The 12,923-nt window shown below is 38.9% G+C and overlaps 1 protein-coding gene across 1 annotated transcript in view; it reads left to right on the forward strand.

Moving 5' to 3' along the window:
- DPY19L1 (dpy-19 like C-mannosyltransferase 1) overlaps positions 1–12,923 on the forward strand; it is a 122,498-nt gene that overhangs the window by 20,163 nt on the left and 89,412 nt on the right. Inside the window, exons 2-4 of the mRNA XM_036738268.1 lie at positions 1,225–1,249; positions 1,569–1,656; positions 4,880–5,017. Coding sequence (XP_036594163.1) covers positions 1,225–1,249; positions 1,569–1,656; positions 4,880–5,017 — 251 coding nt within the window. The remainder of the gene's footprint in view (positions 1–1,224; positions 1,250–1,568; positions 1,657–4,879; positions 5,018–12,923) is intronic.

Raw genomic sequence — 12,923 nt, forward strand, 5'->3', positions numbered from 1 at the left:
GCCTCACAGGACTGTTGTGAGGAAAGCACTTTGCGTATCTTAAAGCACTTTATTCATGTGATTGTTTTTCTTTTTATGAGAGACTTGTCTCCATTCATATTCAACATTAGAATTATTAAATTTATAATCTTTTAAAAATTTTTTCTTAGAAGGGAACACAAACTTCTTGACAGAAGGCGAAATAGAATAATTTGAATATCTTACACAGTTAACTATGTATGTATCTCAAAAACCCCCTCCCCTCCTTCCATCTGATTAAAGATAGTATCATTAGCCTTCTCCCTCTACATCCTGCTCTTTCTGTTCTGTCTTAAGCTACAGTGGTGGATCATGGGAAGAGGGCTCATTTTTAAGATATTCTTTAGGATACGTCTTTCCTAGAAATAGGAAAGTGAATGGACTGTTTTACAGACATTGGATTTTATGCCTTAAAGCTTTAATTACATGCTCAGTTAGCAGCTTTCTTATATGGAGCTTCATTTTCAAAATGACATATAGGACTTAGGTATCTGGATTTTTAAACAAAAGTTAATGGCCTCCATAGGAATCTACTGTCTGCAGCTCTGAAGAGGTGTGATCCTGTGATTCTGTAAACAGCCCACATCGCTTTCATTTTTCACTTTGAAGTGTTTAAAAATTAAGCCAATAAAATATTTAATCCAAACAGTTTCAGGTTTTTCTTATAGTATATTGAATACCTCTTTGTTTTTCAGCTCCCCAGGAAAATGAATAAGTGTGAATGAATGTCTTTCCAAAGAGAAGGAAAGATTTCTCACCCCTTCCCCTATACTTGGGAAAGTATTTGTTGGTCTTCATAAGACTGGTTTTAGGATTCTATTCTTTCTTTCTTCCTCCAGCTCTACATGGTTTTCTGAGCCCATAGATTGGATGCATGGACACAGGTCCCTTAAGGGCTAAGTCAGGACTTCCTGAGGATGGTTTTTATTCCCAGTCCCTATTAAAGAGAAGGAATGGGGAAAGGGAACAAGCAGCAATTCAGCCCCTCATCCGGCAGGGATGGGCACTGTGCCAAGCACTTGCCAGATACTGTCTCATTTGACCCTTGCCCCAAGCCTTCGAGGTCAGGCTTTTATACCCCATCCTACAGTCAGAGCAGCAGCGTCATCTCCCTTGCACTCTCCACATATTTGAAATGCTTGTTTTTAGAATGAAAAGAAGTCATTTTAATCCAAAAATTTAATTAGAATTGATTTTCTCTTGCAGCTGCTTTTGCTGGGATTTTGCACTGGTAAGTTTTGTTTATTTATTTGTTGCCATAGTATCTTTATGAATAAATTTCTCTGAATCCATTTGCTCTAAATTTGAATGAGTAATTTTCAGTTTTACAATATTAATTATATATGTACAGCACATATTTACAAGTCTACCTCTCTGTTAAAAGACTAATTGGAAAGTTTCAGGTTAGGTAAATAGTATACAGTGGTTTTTAAATTAGTGACATTTAGGAATGTGATTTGACACTATATGTTTAGCCAAGATATAGTCTAACTTTTAACCTAACTTGGAGATGTTCGAACGCTTGTATTCTTTTGCTTTTGTTTTTGCAGGAGTCACATAACAAGTCTCTTTGAAAATGATCGCCACTTTTCTCACCTCTCAACACTGGAAAGGGAGATGACTTTTCGCACCGAAATGGTTGGGTTCTATGTATTTTGCTCATTCTAGTCATTTTTAAAGTGGTTTTTTAGTGAGACTAGAAGCTGTAAGATATTAATTAAATCTTACTTGGATTTAGTGTCATGTAGTGAATAGGATTCAGGAAGCAAATCTTCTTCCCAGTGTTACCAAACTCTCTTTCTCTAGTTGTCAAATTACTTGAGTTGTGTTTTTTCTTTTTTGCCTAATTCATACTTTCAGAGCAGAAGGTCAATAATATTAACTGCCCAGGGACTACTGAGGCAAAATTGTGAAGTAGGCAAAGCCCATGTTCTGATGGTTTGACTCTTATATTTTTGGTGCCCTTCTCTTATTCTCTTCCTCCCCCCACCCCCAGAATCTAGTGCCCTCATGTTATCCCTGGCCAGACCCTACTTGAGCCTGTCTGGCCTCCCCCAACAGTGCCCCTCGAAACTATTTCTTCTACTCCAAAAAATCCAAAAACCCTCATAGCCATTCCCAAAGGACCCTTATCTTTCCCTTTGGAAGAAAAGTGAGTAGATAAGTTCATTGACTTGTGAATTTATTCAGTAGTTCATTCTTATATGAAAGCACCAGAGAAGTTGGCTGCCAGGTAATGATTTTTGGGGTCATGGTAACCTAGGAAGTTGATACGAATACTAAAGGGCTCTGTAGCTTCTTCAGTTTTTGTCCCGGCAAAATAAGAATCCCAGGATGTCCAGTGGGAATGGTGGAGAGTAGTCCAGTGAGTTTGGACTCAGATTCAGTCCTACAAGGTTATCAAGAGCCTAATCCACACGAGACTCTGCTGGGCTCTGCACATACAGAATCAAAGCAAGCCCAACTGCCCTGGCTCTCAGCAAGCTCACAGAAACCTCTGCCTCTCCTTTCCCACAGGCCTGGCTGATGTCTCTTCACCTCCCCGCATTTCAGTATCTCTATCTGTGAAATGAGGGGGTGAACTAGATGGCCTCTTCTTGATCCTAAATATGCCCCACTTTTTAGTCCATTTACAGACATTAACCATGGCACCCTCCCCCTTCAGTCTTTGCTGACAACCAACAAGTTGGCTCATTGCTCTAGAGGAGGACCTATAACATATCAGTATTTTCAACTCACCATTAATGACTCTAGAAGGTACAAAAATGTTACAGCTAAATGGAGGGAGTGACAGCTCCTAAGTTGTCCTCAAGCAGGAATAAAAGAACTTCCAGAGAGGGTTTCATGATGAACACAAGGCAATAAAAAGCCCCACCATTTCTTTGGACATGCAGCCTGAAAATGCTCTGACCTTGAAGATAATTGAAGCTTTTGCACAAATAACTAATGCTAAGGATGAAGAAATAGCGAAAGTCTATGGAGAACTTGATTGGATATCCTCTAAATTAGGTGAACATAGACTTTGCTGCTTGGTGACCTTAGCACAGAGATGGGCACATATGTGGGAGATATTGTTTGGGATCAATAAATGAAAAATCATTGGCTGGTAAGAAGCTTCTCACACCTGCACATCATAAATGCTCTCTTCCAGAAGGAGTGCTGTATTTTTTTTAGCACAGCATAGCATCATAAAATAGGAAATGAACTCTTAACCAACAGAAAAAGACTGCTCTCAATCTAAGTTGTAGCTTTAGAATGATCAGACTGTCTGCTCTGTCAGATGGTTGACTGATCACAGTAAAGGTTAAAGCTAGAACCACATTAGAAGAAAGAAGGACAATAAGAAGCATTCCCATGATTCTTCCTGAAGCCAGTGATCCACAGAAGGGGAGTGAATCCACACACAGGTGGGAGTGAAAAGCAATACACTTGCCAAAGGTTTTAGTGTAGTCTGTCCTCCACACCAGCAATAGAGTGAATCATGAACTGTGGACTCCTCATGGACTGTGCCAGCACACCATGAAGTGGACTGGCCCTGGAGAAGACCCAAGGTGGAACAGGAGCCAGATCTGGCTGGGACAGGCAGCTCGCATTGCAGGGTTTCAGGCCTCAGCGTTCAAGACATCAAAGGGGGAAATTCCAAAGTTAGAGAAGATCATGCAGATGCTGCTTCTGCTGAGAAAGGGCCAGAGGGAAGATGACTGCCACTGGCCCACACAGCTCCTTTCTTCTGTCTCTAAACTCTCGGGGCATTCCCTGGGCAGACATCAGGACTGTCCTCGGTGCAACGAAGGAAAGGATAATCAGGACTTCCAGAAGATGTTCTACAACAGACCCCAGCTGACAGAGGAATGTGGAGAATCCAAGATAACGCTGTGTTTGGTGTTCATTGGTTTGAAAAAATTTGACCTGGTAGGACAAAATTCAGTCCTGAAGGCTTCCTTCAAGCAAGAAGCCTGTCCTGTACCTGTTGGAAACATATAAGATTTAGCACCACTAGATAGCGGAACATTGGTGAATTTCCTAGAATGAGAAGTTGTGGGCAGGTTGCTCTCTGCATCCATTGAACCAGGGCGCAGCCACACTTACGAAATCACAGACTAAGAAGAATTTATTTTTACAGGCTACTAAAGCAATGTTATCATAAAAACTCTGCTAGGGAGATATTGCAAATACGCCCATTTTGTAGTTGAGGAAACAGGTTTCAGACAGGTAAATAGCTTGCCGTGGGTCACAAGGGTAAATGCTTGAGTAAAGATTCAGATTCTGACTTCAAAGAAATGTTCTTTCAGCCATGCTAGGTTTATTCTCATCCCTCATATGTTCCATCTCCTAGGAATTTTTGAATTTTAAGATAGAACTCTAGTTTATTCCAATGAATAACTCCATTGGTAAAACTTAAGCAGTATGCCGAGTCTTTGGGAAAAAGTGTGTGTGTGTGTGTGTGTGTGTGTGTGTGTGTGTGTGTGTGTGTATTGGGTGGGGCATAGAAGCTTTCTGAATACATTTCATCAAATCAGGTCTTCATCTACTCTGCCAACTCACAATGCTAACCTTCCTAATTAACCATTTTACTACGGTGTACCTTACTTAAAGTTCTTTGTAAAATATTAGTATTAAAACACTTGAAAATCTGTTCTTGTCCCCTGTGCTTTTGCAACAGTGTAGTTAAAAAAGCTCTTTAATAAGCTTAGATCATTGAATTCTAAGAAGGCATTAATGAGGAGAAACCAGTAAAGTTAATAACAGCCATTACTTGTCTAATTGCTTTGTTTTTTTTTTTTTAAATACATTTTGTGTGAGATAAGAGCAGACAAGAGTAATTGAATTTGAACATAACTCGAATATGTTCTCTTTTCAGGGACTTTATTATTCCTATTTCAAAACCATTGTAGAAGCTCCTTCATTTTATAATGGAGTGTGGATGATTATGAATGACAAGCTCACGGAATATCCTTTTGTGATTAATACATTGAAACGGTTCAATCTTTATCCAGAGGTGAGTCACTTGGATTCATTTGATTTGCAAATGAGTTCCCAGTTTTGTATATGTTTTCACTGTAAGTGTTGACCCTAAAGCTCTATCCATATCTGAAGCCTTTCATATAAAATCAGGTAACATATCTCTTAAATTTTATGTTTTTAGGACAAAATGTGCCATTTTTAGGAGAGGAAATGGCATAGATAAGGATCACTGTGGATAGGGGTATGATTTTGGTGAATTTCTGGCAGATAATCACATTCTCTTGCAGTCTCGAAAATATGAAAATCACCTAGACTTGTTCACTGTTTTCTTGTAGATGTAGTTATATAATGATTTGTGAAGTTACAGGCTTACAACAAATGCTTACTATGATGGATTAATCATGCTGAAGGTTATGAATGATCCATTTCAATAATGAATTTATCAGCTATCAGTTCAACACAAGTGTCCTACTTATCTGGCATTTAGATTACTAAGCTACATTAACCATCCTGCACAGAGCCTCTAATGCAGACATTTGCAAAAAACAGTTTTTGAGCAAAGGAGAAAATTGGCATCATGACATTTGAAGAAAGGACATGGAACCACACCCTCAGACTAGATTGTACTGACTTAGAATCGTGTATGAAATGATGTTTTTTTCTTAATTTGATGGTCTTTGATTTACCTTTTTTGGGGACTGAGATGAGCTAGGTGGTTCAATGATTATTAATCTTTACATAGTGCTCTTAGGTTGGCAGAGTCCTTTGTGTTGTCTCATTTGATTCACGTGGCCTCCTCCCCCATCCAAATGGTCCAAAGACTGAGGAGCATCCTCACTTTCAGGAACCTTCATTATTAAATATACCTCCCAGTAAGCAGTGGTAGGACGCTCAGGGCCTACGAGAGGAGTGTGCCTCCTAGGCTGTGTAACACAGCTATTTCATCAGACAGTGGCTGAAATTGTACTTGGCAACAGTCTGTTCTCTTAGAGAATTTGTCACCATACGTTCCCAGGTAAGGAAATGCTTTTGATGTGACTGGACTGGAGGAGAATACTTTGGGAGTTGCCAGTCATCCCCTTCACCCATTCTCTTGCTGTTGGACTTTTCGGTGCTGGCAGCAATCCTGGGTGACCATTGTATGCCTAAGCTCAGCATGCGGCCATAGGTCTTTTTTCAGGTCAGCTCTGCTCTAAGCACGCCTTCCATCTGTTCAAGCAGTGGAATGTTTTTGAACTTCCAGAAGATCGCATGTTTTTCCCTCTTAAATTTCATCATTACCACTATCTTCTTCTTCCCCATCACCACCACCCCTACCATCATCATAGCTAGCATGTATATATGCGCCTCCTGGGTTCCAGGTACTATGCTGACCTCAAATATTATCTCATTTCATCACTAAGTCCTACAATGTAGGAGGTCTTATTAACCCATTTTACAGTTGAGCAAACTGAGATACACTTGCCCAGGGTCACACGGCTAGTAAGTATACAAGGCCAGATGCTCATCCACTGAGCTGCCAGCTGCCTCTGTTCATACCTCACATTAGGATTAGGTTTAGTCTGCCTTTCTCGAGGGAACGGAAGCTCTCTCCCTCCCCTTCCATATTTCATCATTTACCAAGTCCTACCCATTACACCTCTTACAATCCCTTTTGTCTCTCTCCCCTTCTCTCCATTTCTGCTGATCATCACCAGCCATGTGGGCTATTCCAGAAGCTCGCTAGGCTATCTTCTTGACTTCCTGTCTGTCTGTGACCATGAAATGAGTGTTGTTAGTGGTTTATGTGTCCTCTCCCCTTACTAGATGGTGAACTCCTTGAGGTCAGGGATTCTTTCTTTTCTTTTTACATTTAATTTTTCTTTTCTTTTTTTTCAATTATGTGTAAACAAAAGTTTTTAACATTCATCTTTTTAAAATTTTGAGTTCCAAATTCTCTCTATCCTCCTCTCTTGAGAAGGCAATTTGATATAAATTATAGATGTGTAGTCATGCAAGAGAGCCACGTTGCAAAAGAAAACACAGACCATAAAACCAAAAATGATAGAGAAAGCAAAAATAGTCTGCTTTGATCTGTGTTCAGATTTCATCAGTTTTTTCTCTGGAAATGGGTGGCATTTTTTTCATCATGAAGTCTTCAGTATTGTCTCGGGTCATTGTCTTATTCAGAGTAGCTAAGTCCTTCACAGTTGATCATCGTGTAGAGCATTACTGTTACTGTGTACAAAGTTCTCCTGGTTCTGCTCGCTTCACTCTCCGTCGGTTCATGTAAGTCTTTGCAGGTTTTTCTGAAGTCCATCTGCTCATGATATCTTATTGCCCAGTCTATTCTGTACCTGATCTATTCCACTAATCCTCCACTCTGTTTCTTAGTACCAGATGTTCTGATGATTACCACTTTGGAATGCAGTTTGAGATCTGCTAAGCTATCTTCCTTCACATTTTTTTCATTGATTTCCTTGATATTGTTTGTTCTTCCGAATAAATTTGTTTTTTTCTAGCTCTATAAAATAAATTTTTGATTATTTAATTGGTATGTCAATGAATAAGTAAATTAGTTTATTGAATTGTCATTTTTATTATATTGGCTCAGATTACCCGTGAGTAAATTAATATTTCTCTAGTTGTTTAGCTATGTCTTTATTTGCATGAAAATTGTTTTGCAATTGTACTTATATGGTTTCTGGGTTTATCTTGGCACATAGACTCCTAAATGTTTTATGTTGTGTGAAGTTATTTTAAATGGAATTTCTCTTTCTATCTTTTCTTTCTTGATAGTATATCAAAATGCTGATGATTTTTATGGGTTTATTTTATATCCTACAATTTGGCCGAAGTTGTTAATTATTTCTTCTAGTTTTCAAGTTGATTCTCTAGGATTCTCCAAGTTTGCCATCATTTCATCTGTAAAGAATCATAGTCTTGTGTCCTCATTACCTAGTCTAATTCCTTCAATTTCTTTTTCTTATTACCATAGCTGGCATTTCTAGTATAACACTGAATAATATTGGTGATATAATGGGTGTCCTTGCTTCACATCTTGTTGGGAAGGCTTCTAGCTTAGCCTCATTACAGATAATGCTTGCAGATAGTGCTTTTAATAAGAATGAGTGTTATATTTTGTCAAAAGCTTTATCTACATCTGTTGAGATAATCATATAATTTTTAGTGTTAGAGTTGGTGATTTTTTTGGTTTTGTAATTGATATGGTCAGTTATGCTAACAGTTGTCTTAGCTCTGTATTTCTGGTATAAATCCTAGGAATTTATAGTTTATGATCTTTATGATATGTTTCTGTGATCTTGTTAGCATTTTATTTAAAATTTTTGCATCAATATTCATTAGGGAAATTAGTCTTGAGTTTTCTTTCTCTGTTTTTGTCTTTCCTAGTTTACATATGAGAACCATATTTCTGTTGTTAAAGGAGTTTGGTAGGACTCATTCTTTGCCTACTTTTCCATATAGTTTATAGAATATTGGAATTAATTTTTTTTTAAATGTTTGGTAGAATTCACTTGTGAATCCATCTGACCTTCGAGATTTTTTCTTAGCTCATTTATGGCATGTTCAAAATCTTTTTCTAATACAGGGTTCTATTTCCTCTTCTGTTAATTTGAGCAATGTTCATTTTTGTAAATATTCATCCATTTCACTTAGATTGTCAGATTTATTGACATATAATTGGGCAAAATAGCTCCTAATAATTGCTTTAATTTCATCTTCATTGGTAATTAATTCACCCTTTTCCTTTTTGATACTGGTAATTTGATTATCTTTTTTTAATCAAATTAATTGGTAGCTTATTTTTTTAATAAGACCAGCTCCTAGTTTTATTTATTAATTCAGTGTTTTTATTTCTTTCAGTTTTATTAATTTCTTCCTTGATTTTCAGGATTTCCAATTTGGTGTTTAATTGGGGATTAAAATTTTTTTTTCTAGTTGTTTTTAGTTGCATGCCCAATTTATTGACTTTCTCTTTGAATGTTTTATTGGTGAAAGCATCCCACAGATTTTGGTGTGTTGTTTCACTGTTTTCTTTCTCTTGAATGAAAACTATTGATTTTTCTTTGGTTTGTTCTTTGATCCACTCATTCAGATTAGATTATTTAGTTTCCAATATTTTAATCTACATTTTCACAGCCCTTTATTGAATATAATTTTATTGTATTATGGTTCTGAAAATGATGTATTTAATATCTCTGCTTTTCTGCATATGGTTGTGAGGTTTTTATGCCTTAATACAGCACTGTTCAACCTTAGGTTTTTATTGAAACAATAGACAGTGTATTTTGATTTGCCATTTTAGTGAGAGCTCTGCAGTAGCTTGGCTTCCTTTACTAAAACATTTATGTAAATTTCTATGCTTATAGGCGGACCACATGAATTGCACTCTGGGCCGCACGTGGCCTGTGGGCCACATTTTAGACAGCCCTGCCTTAATATGTGGTCAGTTTTTGTGCAGGTGCCATGTACAGCTTAGAAAAAGGTATATTCCTTTCTATTCCCACTCAGTTTTCTGCAGATGTCTATCATACCTAACTTTTAAAAATTCTATTCATCTTCTTTCTTGTTTATTTTATAATTAGATTTATCTAGTTCTAAGATGGGAAATTTGAGGTCCTTCACTAATATGGTTCTACTGTCTACTTCCTCCTGCAACTCATTTAACTTTTCCTTTAAGAATTTGGATGCTATGCCATGTGGTCCATATATGATATTGATATTACTTTATTGTCTGTGGTACCTTTTAGCATAGTGTAGTTACCCTGCTTCTCTCTTTTAATAAAGTCTATTTTTGCTTTTGCTTTGTCTGAGATAATGATTGCTACCTCTGCTTTTTATTTAACTGCACCTGAAGCATAATAGATTCTCCTCCAGCCCCTTATTTTTACTTTGTGCTTTTCTTTGCTGTGTTTCTTGTAAATAGCATACTGTTGGATTCTGATTTTTAATCCACCCTATCTGCTTCTGTTTTATGGGCGAGTTCATCCCATTCACATTCATGGATATGATTATTAATTGTGTATTTCCCTCCATCTTTTTTTTACCTGTTTATCATTCCTTTCCTCCTCCTCTTCCTCTTCTTCTCTCTCTCTTCCCTCCCTCCCCCTCTCTCTCCCTTCACCCCCTGGTCCTCCTCAAAAGTCTGTTTTTGCTTCTGACCGCTACCTCCCTTAATTTAATCATCCCTCTCTTCTATCAGCCCCCCCTTCTCTTATCTCCTACCTGTACTACTTCCTGTAGGATAAGATAGATTTTTGTACTCAACTGAGTGTGGATGTTATTCCTTCTATGAGCCAATTCTGATAAGAATAATTTTTAAGCATTTCCTAGTACTGCCTTTTCCATTTGGACAATTCTCTTTCTTAAAGAGTTCTTTTCTTCAGTGATTTTTGTACCTCTTTTCATTTGGTCAGTTCTGCTTTTAAAGGCATTTTTCTCTTCTATAGATTTTTATTCCCTTTTTTTCAGTATTTATGTGTGCCTCTTTTACCAAGCTGTTGACCTTTCCCAATTTTTCATCTAGCTCTCTTATTTGATTTTTAAAATCCTTTTTGAGCTTTTTCAGGAATTTTTGTTGGGCTTGTATCCATTTCAAATTTTTTTTTTGAGGTTTTGCTTGTAGCTGCTTTGGCATCATTGTCTGAGTTCGGGTCTTGGTCTTCATTGGGCTCTGGTTTCCTGGGGTAGAGAGGGCACTGTCCTAAGCTTCAGGCCTTTTCTCTAGGGGTCTGTAGATTTTTGGTTCTTCCAAGGTGGTATGATCTAAGGAGGGGTGTGGTCACTGCTTTCCTGTTCTGTGCTCTGATCTTTACCTAGGAAGGGACCTTGTTCCCCTGTATCCACCAGCGCTAGCACTCCTCCTGGCCCTAGGTCCCCTGTTCTCCTGCACCCTTAATTGGTAGTGGTGCCCTCTGTCTTAGAATTTCAGCCAGGGTCTCTACTCCCCCAGAAGCGACTATAAGCCCTCCTCTCTGTCCTGGAACTGTGACCTGGATCCTTGTTCTCCTGTGGCCACAAGTGCTATCACTCCTTTTGCCCCTGGGATTGTGGCCTGGAACTGTGTATGGGTAACACAACAGGGTCCTGAACCCAGCTCCAGCAAAGGTCCCCTGCCATCTCCTTCTTGCCAATTGTAATTCCCTGTCACTATCTATGGGATGAGAGCTCTTGAAGCTGCTGCTTCCTCCAAGGCAGCCTTCCCCAAGGTGGGGCCTACACCTTCTGCATTGTAGTCTCAGGACCTCCCATCGTCCAGTGAGACAGACCTCCTAATTGGCTTGGCCTGGGAAGTGGTTTTACCCAACCTTCTGTCGATTCTATATTTCAGAATTTGATTTGAGGTGTTGGTTTAGAGCAGTTTGGAGGGGAATTTGGGAGAGCTTTGCTGAGTGCTTCCCTGCTCCACCATCTTGACTCTGCTTCTCTTTCCAGGATTATTTCTTATCCAAAATTGAGCATTTTCCAAGAGCTCTAATTAGAATTTGCCCTTAATAAATATTTGTTTAATTGAATTCTACTGATAATTTGTCACAGTTAATTTGTTAAGTTTGTATTAAGTTTGTATTAGAGTTTTGCAGGTTTTACATATAGAACAGAGGTACTCCTGGAATGTTATTAACAAAGTAAAATTTCATGGAGCAGATCCTGTTTCTCTACTGGATTTCAAGAAAAAGTTGAAACTGCTGCTAACACCATTGCCATCTCCAGTGATGTGGTCATCTCTGGCAGTGGTAGCAGAAGTATCCTGTACTTAGAATCATTGATTTTTGAGTTGGAAAGGATGGGGAGAATCCTACCACCTGAATTTTACAGGTGAAAGTGTGAAGGCCAGAGAAGCTAAGTAACTTGGCCCAAGGTGTAAAGCCAATCAGTAAGTGAAAGATCTTTCCCACCCATTGAATAGGCTTCAGGTGGGGCCAACAAAGGGAGGCCTAGAGACAGGCGCACACCCTTTCACTAACTAGATGTGAGGCCCCAGGCTAGTTTGCAAACTAGTTTGCTAGCTTGAAAGAGGTGTGAAGCCCTCAGGGCCCTAAGGGGAGTTGCTAAGACCAGAGCCAATGGTATGTTCAATGAGTTCTAGTCAATCAGATGAAGGCTAGGACTATATAAAAAGAGAGCCCAGAACTGGGAGCACTGGGAGCAGAGAGTGGTGAACAAGAGAGAGTTTCAGAGAACAGGGAACTTGGAGTCAGCAGAGCTGTAGGAGAGAATGCTGAGCAGAGAGTCAGGATTCTAGGATTCAGGAGTGATCTTTTATAAGAAGGCCCTAGAAGCAGGGGGATGTTACAGTATGGCTTTGTTCCTTTCTATAATATTTTGTTATAATTTCCTTGTTACTACAGTGAGGTGGGCCTACAAGTTTTGGAATATTATTGCTACTATATCAAACTGGGGGCATTGGTCCTTGGATTTGATCCCCTAGAGTCTAAATAAATGTTGTACTTCCTCTGCCTTCTCCTTAGAGAATTCCTTATACTTCACAGTTCTGAACCACTCAGACATGTCTATGGCCCTCTTTGAGGTCATGAATTTTGCCTTATTACTGCTATACGAGGTCACACAGCTAGCAAGAGGCAGAGTTGGGACTTGGACCCAGGGCTGCCAACTCCAGAGCCAGGGCTCTTTCCATGGCACCCATTCCCCTCAAAGCCCCCCAAAATGTTTTGTGCCAAAGGCTGATTTTGAGTAGATTGTACTGAGGTAGCTGTTCTGCTTTATACAAAACTCCTACCCAGAAGCCAGTCATCTACCAATAATTTGAAACCAGTTTCTCTAAAAACACATGAGTGAGGTCTTTATAGTTATTCTTTAGCCCTCAAGAGGTGTAGTCCTTCCATTGTACTAGTTTCCTTGTAGGAAGAGGGGTGTGGCAAGCATAGCAAAGTATGGGGTAATAACAGCTTCAGAAGTTCACAGTTGCATATGAATTTGAC

This window comes from Trichosurus vulpecula, chromosome 9 (assembly GCF_011100635.1).
Source record: "Trichosurus vulpecula isolate mTriVul1 chromosome 9, mTriVul1.pri, whole genome shotgun sequence".
NCBI classification, from domain to species: domain Eukaryota; kingdom Metazoa; phylum Chordata; class Mammalia; order Diprotodontia; family Phalangeridae; genus Trichosurus; species Trichosurus vulpecula.